Source organism: Rhineura floridana, chromosome 16 (genome assembly GCF_030035675.1).
Source record: "Rhineura floridana isolate rRhiFlo1 chromosome 16, rRhiFlo1.hap2, whole genome shotgun sequence".
NCBI lineage: Eukaryota > Metazoa > Chordata > Lepidosauria > Squamata > Rhineuridae > Rhineura > Rhineura floridana.
The window spans coordinates 35,018,902-35,038,195 of record NC_084495.1 but is presented as its reverse complement, the minus strand read 5'-3'; the positions used below and the strand labels follow the sequence as shown (position 1 = coordinate 35,038,195).

Here is a 19,294-nt window from a genome sequence, read left to right as displayed (position 1 = left end):
ATGACAGCATCACAAAAATAGAGTGGGTCTTAAATATACATCTCAGGTGTCACAGGCCAGGATAAAGAAGTACATCTTCAGTATTTGCCAAAAATTGTACAGTGAACTTGCCAGACCTCTGTGGGGAGGGAGTTCCACAACTTACGGGCTCCCACAGATAATGCCGTCTCCTGGCCGCCACCACTCCAAGCTTCTGAGGGTAGCAGAACTACCAAAAGGGACCCTTAAGGTGGAAAATTTCTTAGGGATCTAGGCAGAGAAGTGTTAGCAAAGCGCACAAGTTCCTCTGTATGGGCTGGTTCACACGGAGGTTTAGTGTGAGTCTGGTGCTATTTGCATCCCCATTAAATTTGCAGAGTTCACATGACGTTGCAGGCAAAAAGAAGGTAGGACTCAGTTTTTCCCTTTAAATCTGCATTAAACCAATCCGGGGATAATGTGAAAAGTGAAGGAAAAACCGTCTCCACTTCGCTGAGTTCCTGCATGTGCATGCCTTGCTTTAACATTTTTTGCTGGGCGGGTGGATCCTCGCTTTCAGATCCTCCCCTTTCTCCGCCCACTAAACTCTCCATGAGTTCCATTTTGTTTCCTGCAGCTTAACCAGCCACTTCTAGCTTCACTCTGTCCTCCTGCATTTGATACAGCCTTCCTTTCCCTCCCCTCGCTCCTTGAAACCAGCGATGGGCTCCATTTCCCAATATCGTTGTATCCCCCAATTACAAGTGATGTGGTAGAAGGCAGTCACACCCTGCCCTCCCCTTTTCCCTCATTAGACCCTGGTTTGTCCTGCAGTGATTTGCCAAGAGGGAGCGGCTGGCTGGCTGGGATTCACCTCAGCCTCTGCAGTTGGGAAGAAAGGACGGAAGGGTAGAGGAACAAGGGAGAAAGTGTCACACATTCTCCCCTTGCCTTCCCTTTGTCTTGGGGGTGGGGAAGCTTTCCCACACAGGAAGCAGGGAAATACACACACACAAAGTTAAAGGGCAGAAGAATGCCTCATCCTTTCAGAGTGGGAGAAGGTCATGCGAGCAACCGCTCCGAAGAACCCAAGAGTGAGGACAAGAAAAAGGAGGTTGCAATAGAGGAATGTGGCTCCTTAAGTCAATGTGCCACTCCGGGGCAAAAGAGAGGCGGGGACAGAGCTTGGAAAAGTTACTTTTTTGAACTACAACTCCCATCAGCCCCAGCCAGCATGGCCACTGGATTTGGTTGATGGAAGTTGTAGTTCAAAAAATAACTTTTCCAAGCTCTGGGCAGGGAGTGCCAGTCCTCTCTCTCTGTCCCTCACATACACACACGTGAAGAAGAGAAGGACTTTGAAGGGGAAGGGGTGCCCCCTCAATCCCCAAGAAACCGAAGGGGACAGAACTCATTTACGCTGTAATGACTAGAGCGGGAGGTGGAGAAGATGTTCAGCTGGGAGAGGCATGCAATTGACAAGAAACCATGAAACTGCCCCCAAAAAGCATCCCTTTCTCCATTAGCAATATTGATACTCTGGAGGCAGTAAACATGCAAAATAGGGGGTGGGGACACAAAACAGCGACACAAATCCTTCCCAGAGAAACGCTGACTAGTGTGAACGGAAAACAGCAGATTTGAAGGTGGGAAGTGTGATCCTTGCAAATCTATCACGATGGCAAAAGCTGCGTCTTTACTCTGTCTTTCAGTTCCCGTGTGGATGGGCCCTATGATAGCAGGCCAGGCTGTGTTGATTTTTTTTTTTGCAGAGTACTCCCTTTGTGTGTGAAGTGTCCTTTCTCTATAGTTTCCCATTGCCAGAGTTGTCCCAAGTAAACTCTAATTGTGCACAGCAAGAGATATATATGCTGCACACCCTATCATCTGAGCAGAGCCTGGAAAAGTTACTTTTTTGAACTACAACTCCCATCAGCCCAGCCAGCATGGCCACTGGATTGGGCTGATGGGAGTTGTAGTTCAAAAAAGTAACTTTTCCAAGCTCTGCATCTGAGTCACCTCTCTGGAACTCCGAGTCCTGGTCTCCCTGTGTGGGGTTTATATAGTGGTGGTAATGTGCTGTCTGATTGAGTGTCCTTTTGCACCATATGCTATACTCTGTCATTTTAATGTGGGTGGGGTGGAGGTGCCTGGAGGATGACTATTTTTAATCCCTCCCCTCTATGTAAGCCAATGGGAGGAACATTTATCACACCAGGTGTTGGGCTGGTGTAAAGTTGCATTGCTGATGGTGGCTACAGATTGAAGAGGTGCAGGATTTGGCATGGGAATGCTCCTCCCCAATCCTGTTCCAGTTCACTGGCTGCTTTTATGTTTCCAAGCCCAATTCAAAGTGCTGGTTTTGACCTATAAAGTTCTTTATGGCTCAGGACCCCAATATCTTTTGGAATGCATCTCCCAATATGAACCTACCTGGACCCTTAGAGTTTCTTCTGCGGCCCTTCTGCAGCTCCCCCCTCTGAGGGAGGCTTGGAGGTGGTGTCAAGAGAGAGGGCATTTTCATTTGTGGCTCCCGGTCTGTAAAATGCACTCCTCAGTGAGATCCGCCTGATGCCTTCATTTACATCTTTCCAATGCCAAGCAAAGACTTATTTTTTCCCCAGGCATTTGATAGGCGAAGATTATGTTGTTTGTATGAGTGTGCAGCCAAAACTGTCTGTGGCTATACGGGGGTGGTTTTGTTTTATTATTTGGTATGAAATACTAATTTTGGTTTTTAACAATGTGGTAAATTGCTTGGAGACCTTTGAGTAACAAGCAATAAACATTATAATAATAATAATAATAATAATGAAATAAATGGAGAGGACAGAACATATAGGGTAGGAAAGGCTGGTGCGTTGAGTAACAGGGTTGCTAAGAATTATTTTCTGTAATTTCTTTTGCCTACAGATGTTTGATTCGACTTGTATTGTCCAAAGTTGCAGTAAAATCTGAAGAGATGTGAGTTGCCCTTCTTACAGCTGTTCATATTCACTTTGTACAAGATGTAGGTGAGGAAGATTAACTGAAATTTCTACTGACATATTGTATATTGGACCTGGACACAAATGTCATTTCAACCATGGACTCAAGGTCAGGGATGGTGGTTAGCCAAGCCACTGTTTTTGTAGCCTTTGCTGTCCATCTTTGTAATTATAATAATAGCAGCCTTCCTATTAGGGCTGTTGTGAAGATGCAGTAATGTGAATTGAACACATTTGTAGTCTGAAGTTCCTAACTACCTTCCTAACACTGAGAAGAAGAGATCTTTACAAGAAAGTCAATATTCTCTAAAGTGCTGTTTGGTAATTTCCTCCCCTTTCATTTTTAGAATTGTAGATATGGAGACCCTTCTAACATACCTGACTGCAGGTAGCTATGTGTGTTTTTATACCTCTCATTCACGTAGCAAGGACAGAATAATAGGAGCAGTTGGGGAAAGTCACCTAGTCCAGCTCAGGTCCATGATAGATGTTTACCTAGATTATTTTTAAAAGTCCCAGTAAGATTCCACAATTTGTATAATGCAGTACATGCTGTGTATTCTCTAACCATGTTGCATATTCTTGTTCCAGCTCACCACAGACTTGATGGACTATCCAGAATGGAGAATGGGATACTGGAAATGAGAGTCAGTGAAGCTCAGTGGTTCAGGAAGATAGGTAGGTGGTTGTCTTGGGATCACATGGAAACACCTCCATCTTCTAGAGAATGAACTGAAAAGTCCCCTTGCTACCCTAACTACAGAGTCCAAAACCTAAGCTGAGGGCAACAAGGTTATAAGCTAAGGAGGGTAGAGTAGAAAGTTTTTACTGATGTGGTCTTGGCTATGCATGCATCAACCAAAAGATATCACAATCCCTTCTAAGAACAGATCTTTACACATGGGAGCAAAATACATTTAAAGGGACCACAATTATCCCTTGTGATCATCAAAACAAGGAACAGCAATCTGTTATTATAGATTGAATGCAGTGAATCTGTGCTTACGTATGATGAATTGTGTAGCTTTTGTTGCACATTTTTGCTTAACAGTTGCTCATGGCAACTGAGTCACATGACCCCTTTGCCACATGAACATTTATTCCACAGTGAAGGAGGGGGACTGGAAGAGATAAAAAGGAAAATTAAAAAAGGAAAAAGGCAATGTTGACTGTGTAGCAACAATATAGTTGAAGATGTTCCTGTGGAGTTCTCTGCTTGTATTCAGAATCTTGTTTTGTGGCATGAATATTTTCATTGACAAAATGATCGGCTATGGAAATAAGCAGGGGTGTAGTTGTCATCTTGGGATGTGTGGGTAAAACCCCTTACTTTTTTGGAAGCAGAGTCCCTATGTCTCCAGCATCCTATGAGCCAATCAGCATGAAAGGGGAGTGTGGTACCGACTGAGAAGAGTATTCTAACATGCTTCCTTGTCCTTTCCTACTGATAGGAGCCAATCAGAGTGAAATGAGATGAGTCATCCACTGAGAAGGCTCTTTGCAGTAATTCTTCCCTTTCATGTTTATTGGCTCCTAGGGACATCTTTGTTGTGGGAGAAGGCCCTAACAAAAATCTCATTCTCAATCCAGCTTCAAAAGGGAAGGGGAGGGTGTGTGGCTCTGACTATCGTGAAGGGACCCTACACTTCTGAACTGGCTAATACACTACTAGAAATAAGATACTGATGCTTAACTTTGGTTGTTTCCTGTTGATCCTAAATGTATGTCACATCTTACTTGAAGTTAATATTGAACCTGCTTAGCCTGGCAGAAGATACAAGGCCCTGCATTAGGCAGAGGAGTTGGCTTTTGTTGTGTGTGTGTGTGTGTGTTTTAACCCTGGCCTTCTTTCTGATTTGCTGTATGAGCTTGGAACCTGGCTGTCCAGTGTGAGAGCTGCCCAAGACTGATGAGAGATTTCTTTGTAATGTCATTCAAGGTATGTGCTTTTGTCAACATTCTTTTGTGTGCTGCAGTTAATGGTTTTATTTCAAGCTCTGCTACAGTTCACAAAAATGCTCTTCAGAGTGTCTCACTTGGCACTCCCCAGTTTACAGAGTGTCAGTCATTTATTCTTTGTGCCATGTTACAGAATTTGGTCACAGAAAGCTAACAGCCTGTTGCATACACCCCAGTCTCTAAGCAGTGTGAGACTTCCAGGGGTTCCTACCCTTACCCAGGGTTTGGTATTCTTGGAATGAAAGTCAGCAGAGCCTATGGTGTCTTTATGATATATAGTTTATTTATACATACATACAACCTGCATGTAAAGATGGAGGGGATCTCAGCATTAACAGCCCAACAGTTCTTAGTTCCCCATAAGGCTTCTGCGGGATCCCCCAAAGCCATGCCCTTGGTTTCAACACAGAGAGCAAGCCTCTCTCTGTCTTTTCAGCTTCCAGCTCCAAATCAGACTACTCCTAACACACACAGGCCACCTCTTGGCTCCAGGATGAAGGGGGAGGAGAGCCTTTCCCCTGAGAGAGATCCCATAGCAACAGGACTACCCTGGGTCACATTTTTTTATTTTCAGATTGGCCCATCAAGCAAACAAAAAAACTAACTTGGCTAGGACTATTAACGTATAAAAGGGACTAGTATGACTAGCTCAGTAGGTTCTTCTACTATAACTCCACCTGTACAAATTCCAAATAAGAAGCTGGAAAGGGGATGCAAAGACATCATCTGTCCCAACCCCACAATCCTATAACAAGCTGATTACTGTGATTTGGCAAGCTTGCCATTGATGTTTCCAGAAGCATAACTAAGTCTGTAACATGGGTAGAAGAGGTCATATCAGCTTTAACTCCTAATGGACAGCTTTAATTAAGGCTGCGTACACATGACATTTTTTTCTAGAAGCAATGGAGACTAAGCATTTGTTTTTTCTATATAGTCCATACAAAATCTAGATCTACTGCATATTTTTGCCCCTGAATAACATTACTTGAGAAAGTTTATTTTCATTCCAAAAATAAAAACTCATTGCAGTTTGATTCTGCATTACTCTGCAATTTGTCCATTTGAAAACAGATGTAGGTGGTTCCTGCAATGGGTGTATCCACCACACCTGCCCAATGATGTTGTGAGTGAGCACCATCCATTCCCCTGGGGAATGTGCAGGGAGGACAAGGTGAGGATAACCTAATCAAGGGGGTTGCGTTCAATTACCACAGTAACCACATCCATCCTTGTGGACAGCAGGAACTAGAATCAATCTAGATTGAAAGTAGCATGTTGAGGAAGAGCGTGAACAATTCCAGATGAAGAAAAACTACAAATTTGTGCTACAAACGGGTTAGTGTGTACTGTACACAGCCTAATACACAGCATCCACTATGCCAACCTGGACTGGTTATTAAGAAAATGTTTGAGCCACTAAATGTAGGACCCTGGGAGGGAAATCAAAATAACTTCTGTGCCATTCTGAGAACTGTATTAAAATCAGCTATCCTAACTGGCCAATTGGTGAGCTGGGACTTCAGTGAATATACAATCAGCCTTATGATTCACTGCCAACAAAGGTATGTTTAGGGTAGAGAAGCGTTTGGTGGTTACTGGGCTCTGCTGAAATGTAAAGGAGCATCGTGATCTGTAATGGAATGTGAATAGCAGGCAAATGGAGTAGCCCAACCATCTGGCAAACCTGCTGGGAATTGAAATTCTTTTTTTAAAGTCATGGTCAGGTATTGCTCTATACGTATGCTGCCAAAGCTGATGGATTAGACATGGTTTGTTTGAGTCTCAACAGCTTGCAAGAAAAGGACTGTATATATGTATTAAGTATTTCAGTAAGAAGGTGTGTTGCTAGACCTTCACTGCACCATTCAAAATCTTTCATTTTCAGACTATAGTTGAGATGCCAAGTTGGGCTGATGAGTTTAGGGGAAACTTTCAAGGTTCCAGTTAATCTTATTTTATTGCCACAGAAGTGATGTTTATCCTGCCTGCACTTTTGCAAATTTGGAGTAATTTTGTTGAGATCAGTAGCATCATGCTAGAGACCAGAAACTGGCCCAGAGACCCTGTTTTGAAAATGAAAGTGGATCTTCCTGGCTTAACCTTTGAGAAACTGTCCCACGGTAGTTCTGCCTTCCCAGGGCTTTCACTGTCAAGATGATGTTACCCCAGAGTCTGTTCCAGACCTGTGGGGAATGTGGGAATATTTATTTATTTATTAAATTTATATCCTGCCCTTCCTCCCAGAAGGAGCCCAGGCCAGCAAACAAAAATACCAAAAATATTCTAAAACATATTAAAACAAAACATCTTTAAAAACATGTTAAAACAAAATAACTTTAAAAACAGCTTTAAAAACATCTTAAAAAGCAGTTCCACCTTAGTTGCAGACTGGGATAAGGTCTCTACTTAAAAGGCGTTGAAAGAGGAAGGAAGAGGAAGCAGTGTCATCACATTCTTTTTTACAAAGCTGATTTGACATAAAGCTCACTATCCATGTGCTTCAGCAGAACTCTGCTTACTGCATCTAGCTGAGAGGGGAGAGATCTTTTCATGGCTAGAGGATATGTTTAACGTAAAAGATACCATTTCAACGCTTGCTTTGTGACCATGTAAACACAGAACAAGCTGAGCTAATTTCAGTTTTGCTCAGAACATCAACAATCATTGGTTGTGATCTTTCAGGAAGATGAATGGTGCAGAAAATACCTAAAAGGAGGGCGCAGGCATGTGACTCAGGCACTTTGTACCCCAGAGATCCTATTGCTTCTGTACTGGCTTTTCACGGGAACTTAGGATGGTCAGATTCAATGGGAGCAGAGAGGAGGAATAACTGGGCTCTGCAAATGTGGAGGGAGAGTGGGAGGGAAAACAGTGGAACTGGACTCACTGGAGGGGGGGAGGGGAGAAAACACTTGGTTACACAACACTGCTTGTCTGCCCTGCTAATGGGTGACAACAGCCACACTTCCATTAATATTTCCTGTTGCAGTTGTCTCAGTTTTGTCCTCCCAATAAAGCTATCCTGCTTGCCCAGAGAACATGCCTGCTCATGGCTGCTGCAGTTGATCTGGAGATAGGACGGAGCAGTTTGACACCATCTGACCAGGTAGAGTTTGGACAGAGTGAGACTCTTATGCCCTTTTATGACTAGTGCTTTGTGCAAGTTCAAGGTACGACTAGGATTTCTGTTGGATGTGATTTGGTTCCATACTGAGAGGAGGTCACCCACTTACTATTTAGAAATTTTTATTTATTTATTTATTTATTTATTTATTTATTATTAAATTTGTTTATTTAGGTATATATAAACCACCTTTCATATAACATCCCACGGTGGTGCACAACAAAATAATACAATAAGTTACACAGTTTAAAACATTAAAACAGTGGTTCCCAACCTTTATGATCACGGGACCCCCTTTATAAGCTGAAAATTTTTTGTGACCCCCTCCCCCTGGGGAGGCAGGCTGGCTGCCAGGAAGGAAGGGGGAAAGCAGCCTTTCTTTGCAGGCTTGCTTCTCTTTGCTTCACAAAAAGCCCTCTCCTCTCATTCTAAGTAAGGGCGTCGCCAGTAGCAGCAGTGCAAGGAGACAGGAATCAGTGATAGTAATCCCCTCTTCTTCCTGGTAGCTCCACCCTCAGCCTCCTTTGGTATTTGCCATGTATTTTATAGGCAGATGCCTGCCCTTAGTGCACCTGAAAGATGCTCTGGCGCTTCAGCAAAAGGCCTCCCCTCTTGTTTGGAGCAAGGGGGAGGTGTCATCTGCAGCGGCAGTGGAAAGCAGACAGTGTAGAAGGAGTGAAGACTTTTTAAAAAAATTAATAAATAATTCATTTCTTTACTGTTCACGGCCCCCTCTGGATTAGTTCATGGCCCCCCTGGGGGTCCCGGCCCCCAGGTTGGAAACCACTGCATTAAAACACCAGTTAGAAACATTGGAATTGGAATCCTGTTTGGATGACTCTGGGTTGAATGGCCTGCCCATAGAGAGATACCCTGGCCAACCTCCTAGACCTTCCCACTTTACTTTATGAACCTACAGTCTTTCTGGAAAAATGGCAATGGACTGCTTTCAAGTTGATCCTTACTTATGGCGACCTATGAATAGGGATTTCATGTTAAGTGGTATTCAGAGGGGGTTTGCTGTTTGGTATTTATCTGGAGAGTTTTGAGGCTGCATTTGCACAGATCAAGAAACTAAAATCCCATATTTGGACCCTGATTACCCAACTGTGTACATAAGAAGTAGGGAAATGTATGTTGCCCTTGCCCAGAGAATAGTGTAACTCTGTTTCAGTTTAAATATTTTTTTTAAAGTGTGTATTTATTTGCAAATCAGACTGAATTGCTGACTCAGGCCCTTGAACACATCCAATCATGCTGGGAGATCTGGAAAGTTCTGAAGCAAACAGGTGAGTTGGAGCTTCTGCAGCCCCAAATGCTGCTGCTGATTCCATATTTCTGCCCACAAAATGGGTATATTATGACAGTCGCCTCATTTATTTATTTCTAAAAATATTTGTAAACTGTAATTTCATTTTAAAAAATCAAAGCCATTTCCAACAATTATAGTACAGTAAAAAATACACAAAAATTAAAACAATTCACCAGCTGACTATTATGGAAAATGTTTTGCCTTGCTAGTGAAAAGTACAGTGCCTTCTTTTGGGATGCAGAAGATGCGTAAGCCCTGGGAAAATGAAGAAAGAAAGCACAAAGCTGGAACCAGATGGAGTAAAATTATTGTCACATAGGGTTCTTAGAACCTAGGGATATTTGCTCAGAAGGCAACCCAGTGGACTGAGTAGGATTTATGCCCAAATCAGTGTGCATAGGATTGCAAGCATAGTCTAATAAGTATACTACGTATAGGTGCAACTGTTAAGCCATATGGGGAAGAGTGATGGTGGAAGAGCAGGAAAGACTATAAAAAGATTGACCCTGTGATATATGGTGAGAGGAGGCTAGCAGAGGATCGGGGTGGGTGGGGAATGCCTTTGCTCTGAAATGATTCGCTTCAAATATGCTCCTGCGGCTGAGATTCTTTCAGGGAAGCAAGCCTGCTTTAGATGGGACTCACAACAATGCTTTCAAATGAGGCCGCTGCTTGTCTGTAGTTTTCAAGACTGAGTCCTGGACTTTAAAAGTTCTCATCAGTTCTTGGGACAGACTGCAGATGAAACTCTTTAATGATGGAGACTTGAAAGCAAACACCTTGATACTAGAAAACCTGGTTAGCCTTGGAACTGAAACAAGTCTTTTTGTTTGCTATTGTATGGCCCTTTATGAAGATGTGTCAAGAGTGTTTCAGTGTGCAATCATGGCTTCCACACTTCAAATACCCATGTAAACATCAACCTGCCAGTCCATTTCCCTCCTTTTCTTTTTTTTTTACAATAATTTTTATTCAAATTTTCATAAAACCAACAAAACAAAATCAAAAAACATAACACAATAAAAATAAAAAAATTGACTTCCGATTTGTCACAGATCAGCTATAGATATATAATATATATCAAACCTGTCCCTTAATACATACAAAATCACTTTTCTCCATAGTCTATCTTAATTAATCGTCAAATCCCATTGTCATCATTTCATTTTTATCTTTCGACAAAAAGTCTAAGAGAGGCTTCCATTCCTTAAGAAATGTATCTGTCGATTTTTCTCTAAGTAAACATGTCAATTTATCCATCTCTACTAAGTCCATTAATTTCAACAGCCATTCTTCCGTTGTTGGTGTTGATTCCATTTTCCACTTTTGTGCATATAATAATCTTGCTGCCGTAATCATATATAATATTATTCTTCCATATTTCTTTTCTATTTGTTTATCCATAAAACCCAATAAAAAAAATTCTGGTTTTGACTGAATATTTATCTTTAAAAATTTTTGCATCATCCTACCTATCTGTGCCCAAAATAATTTTGCCTGTTTACACAACCACCACATATGATAAAATGATCCTTCTTGTTGTTTACATTTCCAACAAACATTAGAAACATTACTATACATTTTTGACAACTTTTCTGGAGTCATGTACCAACGATACATCATTTTATAGAAATTTTCTTTAAGATTATAGCATTTCCCTCCTTTTCAATGACAACCACAATCTGCTGCCTGGAGCTGTCACCTCCTGCTCTCTTATAGCAGGGCCAGAGCTCTCTAACAATCCAGGGGGTATATATTCTTATCTGCAGAAACTGGTGCACTAAAGGCAATTTCCCCCAGGATCTATGTTTTTCCTTTAACTGTGTTGATTTAGGTATCTTTCTGCTGCCAACCACAGTAAAGCTCACAACTGCATAAGCTAATTTAGTGGACCAGCTAACCTATGACCATCTTTTTACTCAAAAGGTGATTTCCCCAAAGACCCAACAGACACAATACTGCTGCTTTATGAATTTGAAGCCAGAGCTAAGCTGAATGACCCAGCAGTGGGCAGCTTGCTGGACCATGTGTTGGAGCTGCCAGAAGTGGAGATTAAGACTTTGGAAACAATTGCATGTAAGAGCCAAGTTTGAACTTCGGTTGTTCTCTCTGGTGGGGAACATGCATCTCCCAGCCCAGTGAGTTACGAGGTCTCTTATCAAGCTCAGTATCTTTTGATCACAATCTATGGTGGGAAACTATTGCATGTAAGAGCCTGATAAAATCCTTTCCAGCTGTTATTTAGCTGCAGCTGACTTTCTTGAAGTTTGGCCTTCAAAGCTCTGATGAGAGGAGACCTGGGGTGGTGGTGATGGAGGAAGAAAGAGATGTTTTTGCCTACTTGGGGAACCAATTTGCTTTCTGGTTATTTTGAGGTACCTGGCATTCCCCTCCTCCCAACCTGATTTGCAGGATCTTTCCTTCATGGTAGTCATGTCGCTTCAGTAGCCACCAGCTGATCAAAAAGAGGAGGTGATTAGTGGGCTGAACTTATTTTATGCCAGCTCACATAAATGTCAACATCTATAGCAGGAAACACATCCAGCTTCACCATGTTGTTGATGCAGTCAGCTTTTCTCTCAACACCAGGCAGCCTGATGTAGAATAGCATAGCATAGCAAGAGACCTTTGCCCTTTGAAAGTGACTCTCTTCTCTGTGCCTTCCTTTCTCAAGCATTGACCATGGAGTCACCAGCTCACTATCCCTCACTGTGCAAGAGGGCTCTCAAAATGGCTTTGACTCTTCTTAGGAAACATGAGACTATTGATATACTCGCATTGAGGTAAGTGCTTGCACTGGGGAGGGTGAGCTCTACTAAGGGGTATATGTCCTGGCCAGTAGAGTATGGTACACTGAAGGCAAATTCCCCCAGGATCTGTATTTTTCCTTTAACAGCCTCACCAACCTCAGTCAGCCCCATCTTCTTATCAGTCCAGGGGCTGATACTGGCTGTCAGCTTCCTTCTCCTCAGTCTGTGTTGCCTTTGTAGAACTCAGCAGAGAGGATGATGGGAACAAAACTATAGTTGGTTCAGACTGTCATTAGCTGTGGCTCCACCTATTGTTGGTCTCCTTGCCTTCAACCCTACAAGTCCCACTGGGGACCATCCACCATTGATCCCACCTGTATGTACAGCTGTTCTCTTAGAGACCTTACAAGTGAAACCCTTGATGAGAGGTCTATAGTTTCTTTCATGGATGCCAGTGAGGTCTCCACGTGGTTATAGTCCCCAATCAGCTCGAGACAGGAACCTGTCATAATTTTTTCTTGGCTCCTCCCCTTCTTACTGAGGTGATGCCAGTTCTGTTCCTGTCTCAGCTCGGGCAACAACCTTTGGCTGTTTTTCTCTCACTTCTGTAGACTATCAGCCTACGGCTCCTCTATTTTCCTTCGTTCTTTTCTATACTTCTTATTATCTTTCTCTTCCTCTTTTCGTACCTATTCTTTCTCTCCTGGCTGAGATATGGAAGCACTGCCGTCTTCTCAGACCGCCAGGACAAAAACCCTTAGAGGAACAGGGCAGCACACAGTGGCTACTGTGGTCGGATCCCTGCAAGGCCATAAGGGGTCAGGGCAGCACTCAGCTCCTGCTGCAGTCAGTTCCCGGCCGCCGTCTGTCCCACAATCCCAGAACAAGAAGGGACACAAAAAATCAGGGCAGCACCCAGCTCCTGCTGTGGTCAGTTCCCTGCAGATATTGGGCATGACGGCAACAGCTCCAGCGGACGCGCAACGTCCGGCCAGGGAGCATAGGCAAGAAGCCTCACATCAGAGCATGAATTTCGCTGCTACATCGCGGCACAGCTCTAATCGGGGCGGAGGCCTACTGTGCGAAGTGAGCCTTTCACCACCGCCTACTGCCTCTTCCAGCTCCCTAATGATTTTTCCCGCCGAAAAGGCGGCGGCGGCCATCTTGAGTGGCACTCAAGAGACGTGTTCGATAGAGCCTGCAGTCCAGCGCCATCTACTGGAGCAGCCGGACGACAGCAGATCGGAGGATGAGGGAACGACGGAAGCCCATCCGTCTCTCCACCCCAGCTCTCTCCTCAGCCTATGCCAGCTCCTTTAATAACCCCTTCAATGACGCTGGGCACAGTTGTTTTCGCCTGACGTAATTCGGCAACTTAAGCAGGCACTATTAGAGGAGGTCCCACCATTTACTGTGATACCCCCCAATACTACACAATGCCCACAGCCTACGGCAGTAGCCCCCCCACCACCATGTAAGAGACCACGCCAGGTTGCCAGACAGCTTTCCCCTGACCGGACTTTGGTGGCTATGGGTACGGGGTATTATGAGCGGGACCACCAGGATGCCCTATCAGAAATTGGATCTACAGGGTCCATGGATGACGGAGAATGGACCGATGCCTCAGAAACAGAGGCTCAAAACTCGGTCAGACTATTTTTGGAAGTTCATTTTGAACCATTATTAAAAAAGGTGATTGCTTCCCTGGAGCTGACTGCTCCTTCTGAGGAACAACCTACCTCCTCCAGGCCAGCTATGGTACTGCCTACTGTTAAGACCGGGCCTAAGGGCATTCCGTGCCCACCTATGCTGTTGGCTAATATTCAACAGGAGTGGGAGCTACTGCTATACCCCAAAAGAGGGACTAACTGGGCTAATAGACTATATACCTTAGAACCCAGTGTTATGGAACAGTTGCGGGTCCCAGACGTGGATGGGCCTATTACTGCGCTCCTGTCACATTCGATCTTGCCACGGGATGGGGATGCTCATCTCAAAGATCCCATACAGCGCAAGTCAGATCTAGCACTTAAGCGGGTACATGAAGCGACGGCTATGTCCATAAGAGCCTCTGTGGCAGCTTCAGTATTCTCTAGGGCATCACTGCTGTGGATTGAGGACCTAGCCCAAAATCAGGAGCTGGAGGTCTCCAAGTTACGAAAGTCCATTTTAAAACTCTCACGCTGCATGGCCTTCGTAGCAGACGCTACTATGGATTCCTCACAATTTGCAGCCAGGGCTATGGCCACGGCAGTGGTAGCCAGGCGCCTAGTATGGCTTTCACATTGGGATGCGGACAATGCATCCAGATTTAATCTAGCCATGGCTAAATATACAGGTGGGAAATTATTTGGGGAAGACAATCTGGTGGAGGTATTGGTGGACAATAAGGATAAAAAGAAAGTTATGCCCTCACAGGGGAAAGAGGAAAGAAAGCCATTCCCACGCTATACTCCCACTTTCCAGACGCGTTCCTTTCATGGCTCAAGGCCCTTCTTCAGCAACAGACAGAGGGATTTTAGAGGCTCCCGTTTTCCCTGGCAAAACCAGAAGCCTCCACAGAGATTCCACCAGAATAGACAGCAGTCCTACCAGACTAGGCAGCAGCGTCAACCACAACAACGTTTCTGACTCTATACCTGTCGGAGGTCGACTCAATTACTTCCTAAACCAATGGCAGACAACAACAAAAGACAAATGGGTCCTGAGCATTATCAAAGACGGGTACAGACTGGAGTTACATCAGTATCCACCCCCACGTTTCGTCTTCTCACACAGACCGACATCACTACAAAAACACGGAACATTCCTAGCAGAAATAGAGCACCTTCTACAAATCTCAGCTATAGAACCCGTCCCCATGGACGAACGGTTCTCAGGAGTGTACTCCCTCTTCTTTTTGGTGGCAAAAAAGGACAGTTCATTCAGGGGGGTGCTCGACCTCAGGTTTGTCAACCAGTTCCTGAAACGCAGGACTTTCCGGATGGAAACTATAGCTTCAATCAGAGAGGCACTCCAACCCCAGGACTATTTGGCATCCATAGACCTCAAGGAGGCCTACCTGCACATTCCAATTCACCCCACGCACAGAAGGTTGCTCAGGTTCACATACGACAAGAAACACTTTCAGTACAAAGCCCTGCCATTCGGACTTGCCATGGCACCCAGGATCTTCACCAAGGTACTGGCAGCAGCACTCTCAGGCCTACGTCTGAAAGGTGTGCACCTCTCCCCTTATCTGGACGACCTACTTCTCAGGTCTCAGTCGTTTACCCAGGCAAACAAAGACTTAAATCTTACACTCAGTTTCCTACAAAACCACGGTTTTTTAGTGAATGTTCAAAAGAGTCACCTCTACCCCACGCAATCACTTATACACCTGGGCATGGTGATAGACACCCTTGCTCAAACTATAACGCTGGTGCCACAACGAATCCGGGCCATCACAGACCTAGCACGCTCCATACGCGACCAAACGAAATCAGACTTGATGCGCCTGGCAAAACTGCTCGGGATGATGGCATCATCTATAGCAGTTACACCATGGGCCAGACTTCATTCACGTCCTCTTCAACATCTTCTGATCAAGTTCCAGAGAGACATCGCCTCGAGGCGACACCGTGTGATTGCCTTACCACACAAAGTGCGTCAGTCTCTCACCTGGTGGCATCGGGACTCGAATTTGTCCAGGGGGATCCCGATACAGGACCCGCCTCGTGCAATAATTACTTCAGATGCCAGCCTCTGGGGCTGGGGGGCTCATTATATGGATCTCTTTGTACAAGGACGTTGGAGTCCACCAGAGACAGCCAGGCCCATCAACTGGCTGGAACTGAGGGCAGCTCACCTGGCGCTGAAGCATTTCTTTCCCAGTCTTCACTACCCTGATGTATTGATCAAAACAGACAACACCTCGACCAGATCATACATAATGAGACAAGGAGGGACCCAATCCAAGCTCCTCAGCAGAGAAGCAATAGCCATGCTGTCCTGGGCAGAGCAGCGCCTTACATCTGTATCGGCGGAATACCTGCAGGGAGCAATGAACGATCGGGCAGATTGGCTCAGCAGATGTCAGATATTCCCAGGGGAATGGGCATTCAACAGAAGCGTCTTCCTGATGGTTCAACAACACTTCGGAAAATTAGAGGTGGACCTCTTTGCCTCGGACACAAACTATCAGATCCCTCGATATGCGTGGGGTGGAACAGATAGATGCACTGACGGCGAGTTGGCCACAGCTCCTACTGTATGCGTTTCCACCAACTCCTCGCCAGAGTCCTCAACAAGATCAGGAGGGAAGAGGCGCAGGTGGTCCTAATAGCCCCATACTGGCCGAGAAGACCGTGGTTTGCAGACCTAGTCCAGCTGTCTGTCAGAACCCCCCTTCCACTTCCAAATCGACACGACCTGTTACATCAGGGACCGGTCCTCCACCCAGACCCAGCCTGGCTTCAGCTAGTCGCCTGGAGGTTGAACGGAGCAGGCTGTTAGCATTAAATATTTCACCTGATGCGACAGCAACTATCCTGGCGTCACGTAGGCCATCTACGCTCAGGATATACCAATCCACTTGGGCAGCTTTCCTGCGTTGGTGTACAGCGCATGACACCAATCCTATGACGGCATCCGCACCACATATCCTGCAGTTCCTCCAGGACGGCCTCCACCAGGGTCTACGTCCTAACACCCTCAAACGTCAGCTATCGGCGCATCCGTTCTATCTTTAGATGAAGGGGTCTCTCCAGCGTCACATTCGCTGCTCAAGAGATTTCTAAGAGGAGCAACCGTTATCAGCCCTCCAGTAGTGCACAGATTTCCTTCATGGCACCTCCATACAGTGTTGACCGCACTACAGAAATCTCCATTCGAACCCCTGCAGACGGTTCCTTTGCGAATACTCACCTTCAAAGTCACGTTCCTCATAGCAATCACGTCAGCACGCAGGATATCAGAGATTCAGGCTCTATCAGTGCAAAAACACCTCTGCATTTTCCATAACAATAGAGTTGTACTGAGGATCGACCCTAGCTTCATACCAAAGGTCAGGTCTCAGTTTCACCTGCAATGGGAGATTGTGCTGCCCACATTCTGCCCAAATCCTAAACACCCCATGGAAAGGGCATGGCACTCCCTCGATGCGAGGAGGGCGTTGAAGGTATACATCAATAGGACAGCTCAATTCCGTAGATCGGAATCTCTGCTGGTATCATTCCATCCTCCGACTCTAGGCCACAAGGTGTCAAAATCAACTATAGCTAGATGGCTAAAGGCATGTATTTCCTTAGCCTACAGATCACTCAGTAAACCCATGCCACAGGGAATCACGGCGCATTCCACTAGAGCGGCAGCCACAACAGCGCCCTTTTCAGCTAATGCCCCATTGGAGGAGATCTGCAGGGCAGCAACTTGGGCCTCACCTTCGTCGTTTACCCAACACTACAAAATGGACTTATACGCATCTGCGGAGGCCGCATTCGGTCGTAGGGTTCTCCAGCAGGTTCTTCCTCAATAGACCCACCCTATGGCCGAGCTTTGGTACGTCCCACGTGGAGACCTCACTGGCATCCATGAAAGAAGGTATGGTTGGACTTACCGTGAACGGTGTTTCTTCATGGATGCCATGAGGTCTCCACGACCCTCCCTATGAGGGGCTGGGAAATCCATCTGCAATCTGTGTTATCTGCTCTTATTCTGTTGTTATATCTTCTGATTTGTTCTTTCTATGTTACACTGAGATGAAGTTCCGAGCTGGTCAAGAAAGAGAACTGGCATCACCTCAGTAAGAAGGGGAGGAGCCAAGAAAAAATTATGACAGGTTCCTGTCTCGAGCTGATTGGGGACTATAACCACGTGGAGACCTCATGGCATCCATGAAGAAACACTGTTCACGGTAAGTCCAACCGTACCAGTTGTTTTATCCCCAGCAGTCTTTCCAGGAGTGGAACCCACATTCCGCTTCCCTGCAGTCCTTCCTCCAGCTGAGGGTCTTATCAGCATAAGCTCAATTGGCACCACTATGTGGTGAAGAGCTCTGCCTGCACTCTTTGAAGAACATTCCTCACTGGAAAGTTTAGAAAGGACTATATACTGTCCCCCTTGGAGAAGTTGCCCTACCTTGAGATGTGGGGAAGGGGTATCAAACTGACAGCTGTAAAGAGGTATGCTTATATGGTTTCAGGCTGCATACCCTGTGCTTGGTTGCTTTGCAGATTAGGCAGGCAGGCATTATGTACATGATTGCTCAAGAGATTTCTTTTTCCTTGCTTTTTTGGTGCTATGCAGCAAATGTCTACACAGCTTGATTCACCTTTCTCTGCCATCCGGCGTGATTGAGGCAGATGTTTTTGCACTGGAGGAGGCATGGGGCTATTTTGAAGATGCTCTGAGCATTTTGGGCAGCACGGTGAGTTGAACAAAAGAAGGGAGTGACATGAAACACCTTTCCACTAGGAGAAGAGTTTTGCAAGCATGCTGCCCTCTCAAAACCGGCATGCATAGCTATCGGCGTTTCCCTTCAAGGCCTTTCCATGTTGAAAGCATGCCATCTGCATTTCAGACATTTTAGAACCTTCTTCCATACTCAGTGGCAGTAGTGTGATATGCTAAAGCACATAAAAGTTTTTGGGGTGTGTGTGCACTGTTTTGTGTCGGTGGGTGCTTCTAACCTGTAGCCCACATCCTTCTAAGCCTGTCTTGGTCTGCAACCAAGCCAAATACTTCAGATGCACAAGAAATCCTGCCAGCTTCCATTATGTAATAACTCTTGTGTTTCATTTCCATGCTACATTGGTCTATCTCTCCCTCACATACACACACACTTTCCTGTTTTGGGAAAATGGGCGGGGTGGGGGCTCACCTCAAGTCTGAGGGCCAGCAACAAAGTGAGGAGTCCAGGAAACACTTTCCTGTTTGTGCAGCTGCTTCTAGCACTACACCAGCCTTGACATGAAAACCTTGATCACTGCTGTATTCTTCTGGTTATTGGCAGATGCTGCAGGCCAGCTATCCAGAGGTGGAGATACTCTGGCTCATGACTAGAGCTTGGAACACAGGAATATACCACTACTGTGCTAGCAGATATAAGGAAGCAGAGCAATGGTGTGGCTTAGGAATGCACTTCCTAGGTCACCTGGGAACTTTGAAAAGCAGCTATGAGAGCCAGGTATGGAAAGATGAATGAAGAACTTAACTGTGGCTC

The 19,294-nt window shown here is 45.2% G+C and overlaps 1 protein-coding gene across 1 annotated transcript in view; it reads left to right on the top strand.

The window, feature by feature from the left end:
• TEX11 (testis expressed 11) overlaps positions 1-19,294 on the top strand; it is a 56,061-nt gene extending 36,767 nt beyond the window's left edge. The window contains exons 20-29 of the mRNA XM_061598199.1: positions 2,872-2,922; positions 3,293-3,333; positions 3,537-3,623; positions 4,814-4,884; positions 7,897-8,013; positions 9,248-9,320; positions 11,270-11,419; positions 12,018-12,126; positions 18,379-18,499; positions 19,085-19,294. Coding sequence (XP_061454183.1) covers positions 2,872-2,922; positions 3,293-3,333; positions 3,537-3,623; positions 4,814-4,884; positions 7,897-8,013; positions 9,248-9,320; positions 11,270-11,419; positions 12,018-12,126; positions 18,379-18,499; positions 19,085-19,276 — 1,012 coding nt within the window. The 3' untranslated portion in view covers positions 19,277-19,294. The remainder of the gene's footprint in view (positions 1-2,871; positions 2,923-3,292; positions 3,334-3,536; positions 3,624-4,813; positions 4,885-7,896; positions 8,014-9,247; positions 9,321-11,269; positions 11,420-12,017; positions 12,127-18,378; positions 18,500-19,084) is intronic.